Source organism: Nerophis lumbriciformis, linkage group LG15 (genome assembly GCF_033978685.3).
Source record: "Nerophis lumbriciformis linkage group LG15, RoL_Nlum_v2.1, whole genome shotgun sequence".
Taxonomy (NCBI): domain Eukaryota; kingdom Metazoa; phylum Chordata; class Actinopteri; order Syngnathiformes; family Syngnathidae; genus Nerophis; species Nerophis lumbriciformis.
In genome coordinates, this window is record NC_084562.2 from 16,613,304 (window position 1) to 16,628,981 (window position 15,678).

The 15,678-nt window shown below is 39.7% G+C and overlaps 1 protein-coding gene across 1 annotated transcript in view; it reads right to left on the reverse strand.

Moving 5' to 3' along the window:
* Positions 1-15,678, reverse strand: part of prmt3 (protein arginine methyltransferase 3) — a 132,552-nt gene that overhangs the window by 104,207 nt on the left and 12,667 nt on the right. The window contains exons 7-9 of the mRNA XM_061975362.2: positions 15,180-15,321; positions 10,589-10,654; positions 2,209-2,330 (exon numbers count right to left, since the gene is read on the reverse strand). Coding sequence (XP_061831346.1) covers positions 2,209-2,330; positions 10,589-10,654; positions 15,180-15,321 — 330 coding nt within the window. The remainder of the gene's footprint in view (positions 1-2,208; positions 2,331-10,588; positions 10,655-15,179; positions 15,322-15,678) is intronic.

Consider the following 15,678-nt stretch of genomic DNA (forward strand, 5'->3'; position numbering starts at 1 on the left):
GGATCACTGCTCTATGCCTCAACGCCGCTGACTTGTCTCAGATCTTTTCTTCTTAACTTTTGGTACTTAGCAGTGCTTCTCACTAGTAAGTTGTGACTAGCGAGGCGATGTCCATGTATTCTCTGTGTGTAAGCCAACAGTCCCGCCTGCTCATACCGAAACAAAGATTGTGGATGACTGACAAGAGGCTTTACTCTGTTCCTACTGTCAAATAAATGTGCTCAGGTGCAAAGAGCGATGCACAGAGTGAGACCTCTTATATTCATTTTGAAAGCCAGAGACAAAGAAAATATACAAACAGACATAGCAGCTAATCAATGCAAAGTTATCAAGTTCCTTTTTTTTATTGTTCACTTAATTGACTTATTGACTACCGGCCCAGGCCTACAATTGTATGACTTTTTTATTGCCTCTGGACATCGTATTTAAGGCATTTTAATGCCATTTAGGGCCTTAATTTTTTATGACCGGCGGAAACCCTGTGGAGGCAATTTCATATGGCGTAGAAATGTAATTTGGTAGCACCTTCATCCCGATTCACGTTATTTTTGCGTAACATTTGAAGGAATTATCATATATGGCTGCCAGATGCATTGTTGCAGGTTGTAGCAATACGACGAGGGATGATGTTTGATAAGAAATTATCGAGTTCGAGCCTATTATCGAATACTCTTATCGAACCGATTCCTTATCGATTCTCTTATCGAGTCCAGATAGGTTGTTGTATATGGAAAAAAAACACACAATATTTGGTTTAACAAAAGCTCACTTTTATTATATAAGAAAAAAATCTAATCTAATAAATAAATAAATATTGACTGTTACCCCCCTAAAAAAAATAAAAATAAAAATAAATATTGACTGTTGTTACCCAAAGTATATTACCGGTAAGTGGGATTTTTCAGAAAAACAAATATATACAGTAACACAAAAACAACCTGTCTCTGTGATCACTATAGGTGTATAAATAATAATATAGTGTTAAATAAAATCAGTCCCTTGGGCACAAAACTGAAAATAATACAGCTCTCCAAAAACTGCACTTCTGCTGCTGTTTGACATAACTGTTATGATGCTTTGACATTTTTGCACTTTATTTCTTTATTGAAAGAAAATTCTATGAAGAGAAAAGTTGTTTGCAAATGTGGTTACAATGCTAAAAAATGAAAAGTTAAAGCTAAAAAAAGAAATGCACTTTATTGAGTTAACATTATTTCTTTGTAGCGGAAAATATGTGATGTTATGAGCGAGGGAATATAACAACTACACAACCCAGCATGCAACGGGAGTGACGAGCATGCGCGGTACCTCCGAAAAGTGTTGTTGCATGTCGCCAGCCGGCAGCTAAGAATGAGGTTATGAGCACGCTGTGAAAGTAAACGTCAAGAACTCAGCCAACATGCCTCGTCTGCATTATTTATAATTAGACAGACAACACATATACAGTGTGATTTTGTTTTGTTTACAAGGAAAGAAAAACAAACGTTAAAAAAGGGAGATATATGTTGTAATATATGTATGTGCTGCGGTTGCTTTAAGAACGTTGCGACAGCTGCCGTAAAGGAGGTGCGTTGCTAGCCTGGTTGCTATGTTTCCGGTTGGTCGTAAAAGTGTTCGTCATGTGTTTGTACCCTGCTCAAATCTCTCAGTAAAGTTATTCATTGGATTATACCTTTTGTTTTGAACTTTATTACACCTTGGAGAGCTTTTTTCCGGTCCATTGTTTTTCCTGCTTTCGCTATCTGCGCCTAATGACTGAGCTACGCGACGTAATTTCTTGGGATGTCTCACGGGGCATTTCTGGTCGGGACGGGATTCGTTCCGAGGGATTCGAATAAAGAACCAACTCTTTTTCTTTACTACAGTGGTCTCAATAACGGGTACCGGTTCTCAAAAAGGGATTCGAGTCCGAGAACTCGGTTCTTTTCTTATCGAACAACCGGGAAAACTGGTTTCGAGTATCATCCCTAAATACGACTAAAGAAGGGGTCAGCCTGCATACATTTCCAAATGATGGGAATATGGGGAAAGTATGGACCTTGCCAGTCAAGTTTTACATTTAGATTATAAAAACAGGTTCCTACAACTTTACATACAACGACACCTGATGTCACTTACACAATGGCACCATAGTCCAGTTCAAAAGAAACAGTGCTCAATGTTAGGTGACATTTGAATTGATCTTGAGGACATGTTGCTGTGTGTTACCTGACTATGTCCATGGCCTGGTAAATGATTTCTGATTGGTCAACAGCAATAACCTTCTTGGCTCCAGCCTTGGCAGCAAACATTGACAGTATGCCAGTCCCGCAGCCCACATCTAGAACGACCTAAAGAAAAAAAAAGATGATGAATAAAACCCATTTCTGGATATTTGTAGGTTTGTAATAAAGGAGACTATTTCAGGACTGCAACGGTTTGATATCACTGAGAATGCAACAAACAAAATGTCAAATAATTGTTAATTCTAGTGTGTATGTAATATTTGACTATTTGTTACCTAGGAGCATCAGAGTATACGCCTCCATCTTTGTGTTTTTCCAGAAGGACAGATCATGCACTACTCTCAGATTACTACAATAGTCAAGGTGAGCGATACATAAACCACCGGCTGCATTACCAGCAGCTGGGTGGCAAACGGAGTCAGATAAGAAACGACAGGGAGAAAGATACAACATGGTCAGAGAATGACTGCTGGTCATCAATCACTCAGCTTTTTCACAACCGTGCTGACGATGAAGCGACAGTTGTGTCTGCATTATGCAGATGGAGTAATGGGAAGGAGCAAGAACTACAAGGAAAGTTAATGACAGGTTGAAAAGTGTCACAGCTATCTGTGTGTTCCTGATTCTGGGACCAGATTAGAAAAGCACAGCGGTTTTCATACGCTCCATCGATCGTATGGTTCCGTTTTTGACGAAAACTGTTGCCAACCTTTTGCCCTGGTTTTAGTATGCCTGCTCATTTATCATACAGCCAAACATTGCACATAACAAACGGTACGTTTGTCGGCGTAGCAAAGTACAAACCCTGTTTCCATATGAGTTGGGAAATTGTGTTAGATGTAAATATAAACAGAATACAATGATTTGAAAATCATTTTCAACCCATATTCAGTTGAATATGCTACAAAGACAACATATTTGATGTTCAAACTGTTAATCTTTTTTTTTTTTTCAAATAATCATTAACTTTAGAATTTGATGCCAGCAACATGTAACAAAGGAGTTGGGAAAGGTGGTAATAAATACTGATAAAGTTGAGGAATGCTCATCAAACACTTATTTGGAACATCCCACAGGTGAACAGGCAAATTGGGAACAGGTGGGTGCTATGATTGGGTATAAAAGTAGATTCCATGAAATGCTCAGTCATTCACAAACAAGGTTGGGGCGAGGGTCACCACTTTGTCAACAAATGAGTGAGCAAATTGTTGAACAGTTTAAGAAAAACCTTTCTCAACCAGCTATTGCAAGGAATTTAGGGATTTCATCATCTACGGTCCGTAATATCATCAAAGGGTTCAGAGAATCTGGAGAAATCACTGCACGTAAGCAGCTAAGCCCGTGACCTTCGATCTCTCAGGCTGTACTGCATCAACAAGCGACATCAGTGTGTAAAGGATATCACCACATGGGCTCAGGAACACTTCAGAAACTCACTGTCAGTAACTACAGTTGGTCGCTCCATCTGTAAGTGCAAGTTAAAACTCTCCTATGCAAGGCGAAAACCGTTTATCAACCACACCCAGAAACGCTGTCGGCTTCGCTGGGCCTGAGCTCATCTAAGATGGACTGATACAAAGTGGAAAAGTGTTCTGTGGTCTGACGAGTTCACATTTCAAATTATTTTTGGAAACTGTGGACGTCGTGTTCTCCGGAACAAAGAGGAAAAGAACCATCCGGATTGTTATAGGCGCAAAGTTGAAAAGCCAGCATCTGTGATGGTATGGGGGTGTATTAGAGCCCAAGACATGGGTAACTTACACATCTGTGAAGGCGCCATTAATGCTGAAAGGTACATACAGGTTTTGGAGCAACATATGTTGCCATCCAAGCAACGTTACCAAGGACGCCCCTGCTTATTTCAGCAAGAGAGTGCCAAGCCACGTGCTACATCAACGTGGCTTCATAGTAAAAGAGTGCGGGTACGAGACTGGCCTGCCTGTAGTCCAGACCTGTCTCCCATTAAAAATGTGTGGCGCATTATGAAGCCTAAAATACCACAACGGAGACCCCCGGACTGTTGAACAACTTAAGCTGTACATCAAGCAAGAATGGGAAAGAATTCCACCTGAGAAGCTTAAAAAATGTGTCTCCTCAGTTCCCAAACGTTTACTGAGTGTTGTTAAAAGGAAAGGCCATGTAACACAGTGGTGAACATGCACTTTCCTAACTACTTTGGCACGTGTTGCAGCCACGAAATTCTAAGTTAATTATTATTAGCAAAAAAAAATAAAGTTTATGAGTTTGAACATCAAATATCTTGTCTTTGTAGTGCATTCAATTGAATATGGGTAGAAAAGGATTTACAAATCATTGTATTCCGTTTATATTTACATCTAACACAATTTCCCAACTCATATGGAAACGGGGTTTGTATGCCACGCATACATAACTTGGGATGAGCACTGGACCCCGGTTCCATTTTGTAGAAACCAGAGCAAAAAAACAAGAAGCTATAGATGACTTGTTTCGGAGCTAATTCAATGCAGACTCAGACACCTGCAACAAATGCTCGAAGGTGACATTGTACAAACCCCAAAACCAGTGAAGTTGGCACGTTGTGTAAATCGTAAATACAAACAGAATACAATGATTCCTTGAATCCTTTTCAACCTATATTCAATTAAATACACTGTAAAGAAAAGATACTTAACGTTCGAACTGGTAAACTTAGTTATTTTTTGCAAATATTAGCTCATTTGGAATATAATGCCTGCAACATGTTGAGTGGTCTCACTTCTTGCTCCCTGTAAGTTTATTGTCGATCATAAATCATGCATCTCACTTGGACAGATGAAGTCTGAGTAGGTATTCTGACAAGTTGGTACACTTTGACAGCCATTTAGGACTCGGAAATGACCAGAACGACACAAAAAGATGCTTATATATGAAAATCCTAGAAGTCGGCATCCTAATGACAGCAAACCTTGGACAGTAAGTGATATTTTATTAAGTTTGTTCGCTCTCAAAGCAAACGTCACAATAAGTTTTTTTAATTAATGTACCGCATATGCTTAAAATGATCAAAATGCGTATATATTAAATGTTATTATAAATGTGCTCATTACTACGTTACATACATACATCATGTAAATAAAATCTCAATGGAGGTATTTGGATGTAGGGCTTTGTCCGGGTAATTGCGCCACGCCTATAAACCCCATTGTAAGCAGACTCTTGATCGCATTTATTTAATATTTGGAATGTAAAAAAAAATTAAATAACATCCATCGTCATGCCTTTCATAATGATTGTAAATGATAGGCAAAATTCCAAAAAAAAGTGCAGTTCCTGATTAAATCTATTGTTTTGTTTTTCCTTTCAGCCCTCCTGTGTCCAGTGATTTTCCTGTGTTTGTAAACAATGACAAAAACGACAATAAAAAAAATATCAATTACACTATGGTATCAACCAGATACTACACTGCTTGGTATTGTTACTGTCAATATTAGTATCAATTTATGTTAACATGCATATATATTCCTTGTTCTCCTGGGATGATATTTGTACAAACAATTTTTTTTTTTTTTTAAAGTTTACCATCCGCCATGAAGCGAGGATTACTGACTTAGAAGTGATAGCCAAACATATATCATTTATATTGGATATTGTCTATATCGTGCAAATCTACTCATTACAGCATGCCAACCATTATCAGACATCAGCTTGATCCAACATTCTTTTTAACAGAGGTCAGAGGGGAAGTACTGTACCACTCCTAGGCTAATCAAATTGAAAGGCGACAATAACTTAATTAACTACTCATTACAACTAACGCATGCAGAAGAGCTTCTCAATCCAAGAGTGCCTAAAAGCAGAGCAAAAAGCCATCTGGTCCTCTAAAGGGAGCTAAGTGGAGTTGCCCGCAGACAACCGAACATTCAGCATTCAAAGGGCGGATTGGATGAAAATTGCTTTATCGCTACCAGGGTAGAGTACTAATGTACTAATTATTGGACATACGCATAAAAGGCAGTTTGTTCCACACACCTTTACTGACTGAAGTGCCATATACGATTGACTTCTTAATCACATCTATTTTGGGGCTTCAGAGGGAACAGTTAATTTGTTCGTCTATGCCACCACTGGCGTTAAATGCCTGACACCAGCTGTAGCGAGCGTGCACTCATCTGTACGTAACACTTTCTGTGTCTCCATTCGAGGCAGCCGTGCCTGCAGGTATCCCCATGTAGGGCTGCATGCACAGTGCTGACACAACATAAAGCCTGCTCACCAGATATAAGTTTCTGCACTTGACCAAACAATCTTTGCAGAACTATAAAAATAATACTTTCAATACCCCTACTCCTGGAGATGGTGACGCCTTCCTCTCAGCCAAAATGCGTCTTTGGCAGGTATAATGTACATTTCCGTCAATGCAACCTGCCGCCCCAGCCTACACACTCCTCCCAGTGCTAACCAGCAGCCACCCATATAATGGATGGCCATGATACGGACCAGCGCCTCCTGCGACTATCGGCAATGGAACCATGCGGTGTCTTTGTTGGAAGGGGTTATGCATTTTGTTAGTTGAAGCCTGCGTTTGTTATCAGCACTCTGCAGTCGACATTGAGTGCGCCTGTAAAGTCACACTGTGTTTTAAATCAGAGACTACCATCTTAATAATGCCTTACCCAGAACATGTACCGTATTTTTCGGAGTATAAGTCGCACCGGAGTATAAGTCGCACCTGCCGAAAATGCATAATAAAGAAGGAAAAAAACATAAGTCGTACTGGAGCCCGGCAGAACTATGAAAAAAACTGCGACTTGTAGTCCGAAAAATACGGTACATCGTTTTTTCTATGTTAAAAAGCCTGATAGTACAGTCGACCCTCGATTTGCAAACTTCATTGGTTCTTGAACAGGGTTCTTAAATAGAAAAGTTCGTACCGAAGCAAATTTCTCCATGAGAAACAACGTAAACATGGATAATAGCTTCCAGCCTTGACAAAAGTCCATATTTTAATAAAGATTTGTACACTTTGAACATAATACAAATCACTATACAGTAGTGTGTTAGGTCTTGGCAAGGTGCAATAAGAAAACTATTCAACTAACAAAAAGGAATCGTGCAGAAGGGCTGTGCAAGCTAGCAAGGCACATACAAAGCATTGACAATTACAATGCAGTTACAAAATAACAATGGTCCAACAGCGACTATGATGTGAGGCTTGCTTATAGAGCTCCCTGATTAGCTATGACAAGCAGGTGAGTCTCCTGATCACTAATCAGAGGCAGGTGAGGAGAACGGTGCTCGGGAGCAGTGATAAAGCCACTGCAGGATGACACACACAGGAAGTTGAACAGAAAATAAGAGTGCAAAACAGGAAATAAACACAGAACATAGGAAAAAGACCAAATAATAACCTGAGGTAACAGGTCATGACCGTGTGTATCAAACAAACATAACAAGTGGGTGATGGATCAACTTTCTATCAAATAACAACACCAAAACAACAACAGCTGTACAGTCCTCATTTGCAGTCACCCTGCCAATGCACACACGCGCACTGTCACTAGCGCCGTGGTACACTCACACTTTGAAATCACAAAACTCCTTAACTTTAACAGCCAGGTTTCTGCAAGGATTAGGAATAATACAAAAAATCCACTTTACCTTGTTGGCTAATCATCTTAGCGTGCAACGAAACGGAGGGGGTTAGGGGGAAAGGCAATGCTACAACATTGTGGATACTTCTTGAATGTTTCTTTGGACTCAGATTGAGTTAACAAATTTAGAAAAAAGCTGTAAAAGGCTAAAAAAAATCTTAAAAGCAGACAAAGTATTAATTAGCACAGTAGCTAACAACACACAAAGTATAAATTAGCACAGTAGCTAACAACAGCACTGAATGAGCCCCGAGATCGATCATGCCGCACACAATGCCTGTGCTGCCGGGAACAAAATGGCTGCGCTGCGAGGCACAACAAGAGTGGATGAAACTTTTGTACACGGAAACAAGAATTGTACAAACAAAGCATATTTTTTACTTGGTCTGTGGTTTGTAAATCAAAAAGTTTGTACAATGAAGGGGTTCATAAATCAAGGTTCTGCTGTACATTGAACGGTGGACATGCAAACTCTCAGGCACAAACAGTAATCAAAACATGTGAAAGTATTCAGTATGTACTAGGGATGTCCCGATCCGATATTTGGATCGGATCGGCCGCCGATATTTGCCAAAAAATGCGTATCGGCAAGGCATGGGAAAATGCCGATCCAGATCCAGTTTAAAAAAAAATCCGGTCCGTGTTTTCCAACGCACCAATTTAAATAATACATTCCACTTTTCTGCTGCTCCCTAATTTCCGTTCCGCATTTTCCAGCACACCTTCAACACATCCACAGGTCTGTGGATTCTCACGCAGTTGCTTTTAGCTGCTGGCATTACACAACAGACTCTTCTCACTCTTTCCTGTGTCTCCTTCTCACAGACAGCAAGCACACCTTCTTACACACGTCACATACTGTCACGTCATACGTCACATACGTATACGTCCTCCCCGAGCAGAGAGGTAGCAGTATGGCTGTGATGCTAGCGCAGTCGTGCGAGCAATGTTCCCTCTAAGGTGCGCGCCTGTGCAATTGCGCACTGCTCAAGCGTCCTCTGCGCACGGCAAATCTATGCCACGCACAAAATCAAGTAAAAAAATAAGCGCCAACACCATCAAAATGCCGAGGCAAACATTTCCAGATCAACACCGTATGAAATAATTTTGATTTTTTTTTTTTAGTTGTGATTTCCTTCTCTGCATGAAAGTTTAAAAGTAGCATATATAAATGCAGTATGAAGAAGAATGTTTTAATGTAGACACATAGAATCATCATACTGCTGTGATTACCGGTATATGCATCAAGTGTTCATTCAAGGCTAAGGCAAAATATCAAGATATATATCGTGTATCGCAATATGGCTTTAAAATATCACAATATTAAAAAAAGGCCATATCGCCCAGCCTAGTTCAATGATGCCATTTCTGTTTGCCATGTATAATTTTGTCTATTTTGTGTTTATTCTTGAATAAACAGGTCAGTTTCTTGTTACCAACCATTGTGTATTATTCAAACTCCCCTAATTCAGCTGGCTAGTTGTTATCAAGAGTACTAAAACCCTTTTCAACATGATTCTGACAACTAAGTAGGCTAAATAACTTTAAACTTTAATACATGCTCGGCTAGGCCAGTATCGGTCAGTATCGGTATCGGATCGGAAGTGCAAAAACAACATCGGTATCAGATCGGAAGTGCAAAAACCTGGATCGGGACATCCCTAGTATGTACACTAAATATGTTTGTACAGTGCAACCGGAAAGTATTCACAGCACTTCACTTTTATGACATTTTCTTATGTTTCAAAATGGAATAAATCCATATTTGTTCTCAAAATTCCACAGACAACACCCCATCATGACAACGTGGAAAGTTTTTTTTTATTTTTTGTACATTTATTTAGGATGCCACAAGCTCGGCACACCTATCTTTGGGCAGTTTCGCCCGTTCCTCTTTGCAGCAAGCTCAAGCTCAAGCTCCATCAGGTTGGATGGTAAGCGTTGATTTTCATCCAGGATGTCTCTGTACATTAGTACATTAGTCTAGTCAGGGAGGTGACCAAGAACCTGATGGTCACTCTGTCAGAGCTACAGCTATGTGGAGTGAGGAGAACCTTCCAGAAGGACTACCATCTATGCAGCGGAAGCCATGTCTTGGTAAAAAGTTTGCCAAAATGCACCTGAAAGACTCCAAGACCATGAGAAACAAAAGTCTCTGGTCTGATGAGACAAAGCTTGAACTCTTTGGTGTGAATGCCAGGCGTCATGTTTGAAGGAAACCAAGCACCATTCATCACCAGGCTAATACCATCTCTATAGTGAAGCAAGGTGGTGGCAGCATCATGCTGTGGGGATGTTTTTCAGTGGCAGGAAGTAGGACATTAGTCAGGATAGAGGGAAAGAAGAATGTAGCAATGTACAGAGACATCCTGGATGAAAACCAACCCTTCCTATCCAACCTGATGGAGCTTGAGGGGTGCTGCAAAAATAAACTGGCAAAACTACCCAAATATAGGTGTGCCAAGCTTGTGGCATCATATTCAAAAATATTTGAATATGTCAAAGGTGCATCAACAAAGTATTGAGCAAATGTTGTGAGAACTTATATATATGTAGTTGTTTTTTATTTTTAATAAATTTGAAAGAAAAAAAAAACCTTTCACACTGTCATTATGGAGTATTGTCTGTAGAATTTTTTAGGACAAAATCTTATTAATTAAATTTTGGACTACGGCTGTAATATAACAAAATGTGGAGAAAAAAAAGCACTGTGAATACTTTCCGGATGTACTGTATATTGAGTTGGCTCACCTTGTCTCGGAACACCTCAGGGTTACTGTACATGAAGTCGCGGTAACTCTCAGTTCGCACTTTATCCTGTGAAAAACACATGACCAATAAAGAACGAGGGACACAACTTCCAAATTGTCTTGCATAAATCAGCAAAAAACTGAAAATAATGCCCATCAAGTGCAAATCAAGCATTTATATTTAAGGACCAACTTCACCAAGATAAAAGAGGTAGCCAATGCTATAATATGTTCCTGTTTTATTATTATAAGACTCTTACTGTGCCCTACATTTGCAATTGAAGGTGGCTGCAAACAGGACAATAAGGCTCTAATACGGGGACGTGCGGTCAGGGTAGGCAGGTGAAGCGCCTCAATTGTCATGATGGGGAAAAAAATTCAAATGAAACCATAAAACAAGTGTTAATATTACGGTAAACTGTTTTATTTATAAATGTATTTATAACACGCCTATTACTAAATTAGTACACAAAATTAGAATTAATCGTTATAAAAAAGAAATGTAATGAGATTATTCCCCGTACCCCTAGTAATCAGAGTGTGTGTGCTCTAAATATGAAAATATTTGATTCATTAATAATAATCCTACTTTGCGAAAATTCATTAACCACGGTCCGGTCTGGAACCAACTAGCCACGATACATGAGCGACGACTGTATAGTCAAAGTGGGACAGTTATTTTATGTGAACAATAAATAAATAAAAAATCACGTTTCAGTATATTCATTAGCCACAATATTAGGTTATTCTGCAAAATCCAGTGTTATTTACATTTCTGCTTAGAGAAACTGTTTCTAAGAGGTCCACATGAAAAGGATTTGCTGTAAGGACTACGGATCGGCCGATTATTGACGCCAATATTTGGCAATTTGACATATACGTATTGATCGATATCGACCTTCTTTTTTCGGTTTCGGACGATATTTTTTTGTTTACAACTACAACAGATATACATCAGCAGATACAATATATACACATGTGATACCATTATTTACTCTAGCCCCTCGCACATACTTTACTGCAAATAAAAGAATATTGGCTTGAAATATCAGTCGGCCTTCTTGCCCAGTATGACTTAGGGGTGTCAAAAAAATAGTGGATTTTTTTTTTTAGATTAATTGCGTTTCTTTTTTGTAACGATTTTTAATCAATTCCAAAAAAATCACAAATCTATATATATATATATATATATATATATATTTTTTTTTTTTTTAAATTGTATTTATTTATTTATTTTTCAGTCTGTCTTGTCCAGCCACTCAGGCAAATCATATTGTTGATGTAGATCAGGGGTGTCAAACTCATTTTAGCTCAGGGGCCGAATGGAGAAAAATCTGTGCACACGCGGGCCGAAAAATTTAAATCATGGCATTAAAACTAAAAAATAAAGACAACTTCAGATTGTTTTCTTTGTCTTACTTAAATAGAACAAACACATTCTGAAAATATTACAATAAAAATGTATTTAAAAAATACCGGCAGCGGTAAAGTTTAGATCCATGAAGGAAAGAAGAAAGTGAATGAATGTTTATAACTGAATACATTTACATATACCGGTACATAAAAATTGGTTTTCTATTATATATTTTTTTAATGAATTAAGTAACGTTTATGACAACCTTTTTCCAAAGCACAATAAAGAATGTGGGATATAACAGGATAATGCATACATTTATCATTTGTTTTCAAAACGGTTACCAAAAAGTGGGACCCCAAAAATTTACAGTGGCACCCCATTTTTTATGACTTGATGGGGTCCCTGGGACCTCGCTGTGGCCAGCGGGCCAGTTCTAATATTAATCAAATATCATCCCGAGGGCCATAGATAATTCATTTGCGGGCCGGATCTGGCCCGCGGGCCTTGACTTTGACACCATTGATGTAGATGATCATATCTACTGTGCAGATTTACTTTAGAAAAGAGAAGTATTGGATACTTCCCTTGTTGACTTATTTGTATTTGACTTTATTAAATGTTTGGGAAGCATTTTATTAAACAAAACCAGTTTTCTTTTAAAGGGGAACATTATCACCAGACCTATGTAAGCGTCAATATATACCTTGATGTTGCAGAAAAAAGACCATATATTTTTTTAACCGATTTCCTAACTCTAAATGGGTGAATTTTGGCGAAATAAACGCCTTTCTAATATTCGCTCTCGCAGCGATGACGTCACAATGTGACGTCGCATCGGGAAGCAATCCGCCATTTTCTCAAACACTGAGTCAAATCAGCTCTGTTACTTTCCGTTTTTTCGACTGTTTTCCGTACCTTGGAGACATCATGCCTCGTCGGTGTGTTGTCGGAGGGTGTAACAACACGAACAGGGACGGATTCAAGTTGCACCAGTGGCCCAAAGATGCGAAAGTGGCAAGAAATTAGACGTTTGTTCCGCACACTTTATCGACGAAAGCTATGCTACGACAGAGATGGCAAGAATGTGTGGATATCCTGCGACACTCAAAGCAGATGCATTTCCAACGATAAAGTCAAAGAAATCTGCCGCCAGACCCCCATTGAATCTGCCGGAGTGTGTGAGCAATTCAGGGACAAAGGACCTCGCTGGCACGGCAAGCAATGGCGGCAGTTTGTTCCCGCAGACGAGCGAGCTAAACCCCCTGGATGTCTTGGCTCACACCGTCCCGAAGATGATCAAGAGAAGAATATCGACCCTAGCTTCCCTGGCCTGCTGACATGAGGGTATGTCTCCAGAATATATTAATTGATGAAAACTGGGCTGTCTGCACTCTCAAAGTGCATGTTGTTGCCAAATGTATTTTATATGCTGTAAACCTAGTTCATAGTTGTTAGTTTCCTTTAATGCCAAACAAACACATACCAATCGTTGGTTAGAAGGCGATCGCCGAATTCGTCCTCACTTTCTCCCGTGTCGCTGGCTGTCGTGTCGTTTTCGTCGGTTTCACTTGCATACGGTTCAAACCGATATGGCTCAATAGCTTCAGTTTCTTCTTCAATTTCGTTTTCGCTACCTGCCTCCACACTACAACCATCCGTTTCAATACATGCGTAATCTGTTCAATCGCTTAAGCCGCTGAAATCCGAGTCTGAATCCGAGCTAATGTCGCTATAGCTTGCTGTTCTTTCCGCCATGTTTGTTTGTGTTGGCTTCACTATGTGACGTCACAGGAAAATGGACAGGTGGTTAAAATCAGGCACTTTGAAGCTTTTTTAGGGATATTGCGTGATGGGTAAAATTTTGAAAAAAACTTCGAAAAATATAATAGGCCACTGGGAACTGAAATTGTGATAATGTTCCCCTTTAAGTAACATAGAAATTTATCAGAGCTGTTTATTCTATGATGGAATTTAGTGAATCATAAAGCTGGCTTCCAATGTTATTAAAAATGTATGGATTTTGAATCGGGAATAAGTTTGAATTGAGAATCGATTCTGAATCCAATCATTACCCCCAAGAATTTAATCGAATCGTGGGGTGCCCAAATATTCACAAACCTACTATGACTGTAGTAATAATCTGTATTAGCCCTGGGGAAAAAAAACATATCGGTCAATCTCTAGGAAAGACCCCCTCAGCCACTGAAAACTACAACAAACAAAGACATTATTTTATCCCAGGTGCTCAGTGAGTTCATATTCTGTTGAAGTACTCAAAATGAATGCCAAAATCCGGGCTAAAACACGAACAAATAGTCTGTGTAACGAGTCTGCATACCCTGTTTTCTGTCTGTCCTTATTTTACTCCTACTATGAATTGCACTACACTCTATACTGAATTCTTTATTATACCTGCCCAGGGACTGCAGTTTAAAATGAGCCAATAGGATAGAAATGTTTAATGATGTGCACCGTCCTTGCGACTAAGCCATTTTATAAAATAAAACAAAATAGACTATTAGCATTTTGATTTAAATTTGCTGCTACCATTTCTTGTTTGATGTGGTAGCCTGTCAAGCAAACACAAATTAGACAATGAAACAAGGAAGGAACCGTCTGGTTCCTTCATTTATTCCTGTTGGGACTTTTTATGTCCTCTCAAACTGGTGTTTTACGCCAAACCACTTGACTAAAACCCTTTATCTGAAACGAACCTCTGCTTTTTATCACTAATTGGTACATTTCTATAAAAGTGGCGGGTGCAATTTAAAAGTCGTGGAAAGTAGACAAACACCACACCTTGTATGTCTTACTTTCTCCCAATCAGACCGCAGCATACATTGTGCGTCAAAGGTGAGCCGCATCGGCTCGACGCAAAGCCGTCACAAAACGTAACAGCCCTACGGTCCAATCAGGGCCTCCGATAGGAAACGTGGAAGCACTGCAGTGAGTAACACGCATGCACGCACATAACTCCCCCCGCTGCCTATACCCTGACACTTTAGCGCCTAAAGCGGCGTAAAAAACGCTTTTTTCCATTTAGCTGCAAAGTTGGTGTGTCACGAATTGCTGACTTGTCACTTTTGAGAAAATTCTCAGTATGAATATGTGCATACTGAATGATCACTTATGTGGCACGGTAAAGTTCTCCAGCACAATGCGGTGTGCTGTGCTGCAGTGAAGTGACAAAAAGTCAGGAAATATAACCTGCCAGTGTTGTGACAGGAGCTCAAACCTTCAGCATCTCCTCATGGATGCCATAATGGCCATAGGAGCTGAAGTAGGCTTCGTCCTCGTCATCTCGAAGCTCGGCTACACTGCCCAGGTTAGCGGTTCTTCGGGTTTCCGCATTGAGCACCAAACCCTGAGCCAGCAGCCTTTAAATAACAGAGGGAGATAAATTTGCGTTTAACATTTCATATATTAGGACGCAGGACAAAAGTGGTGACCAGAAAGCACACTCAACCTTTATAGCATACAGGACATGGCGGTAAATGGAGCAGATGAGAGGCATTTATCTTTCCGGCGCACTTTTCATTCATCCACCACCTCCCTCCCCTACCTTACTCTTTCTGTAATTTTCCCTAACTGCCTCTCTTGCAGCCCCCCTCCTCACTTTAACCTCTGTGCTGCAGTGGAATTTTTCCATCCGCTTTTTATCTTTCCTCTTCCTCCAAAACTTCTTCCACATGGTGGCATTAATTAAGGATTCCGGCTATATTGTGTTCCTTGTG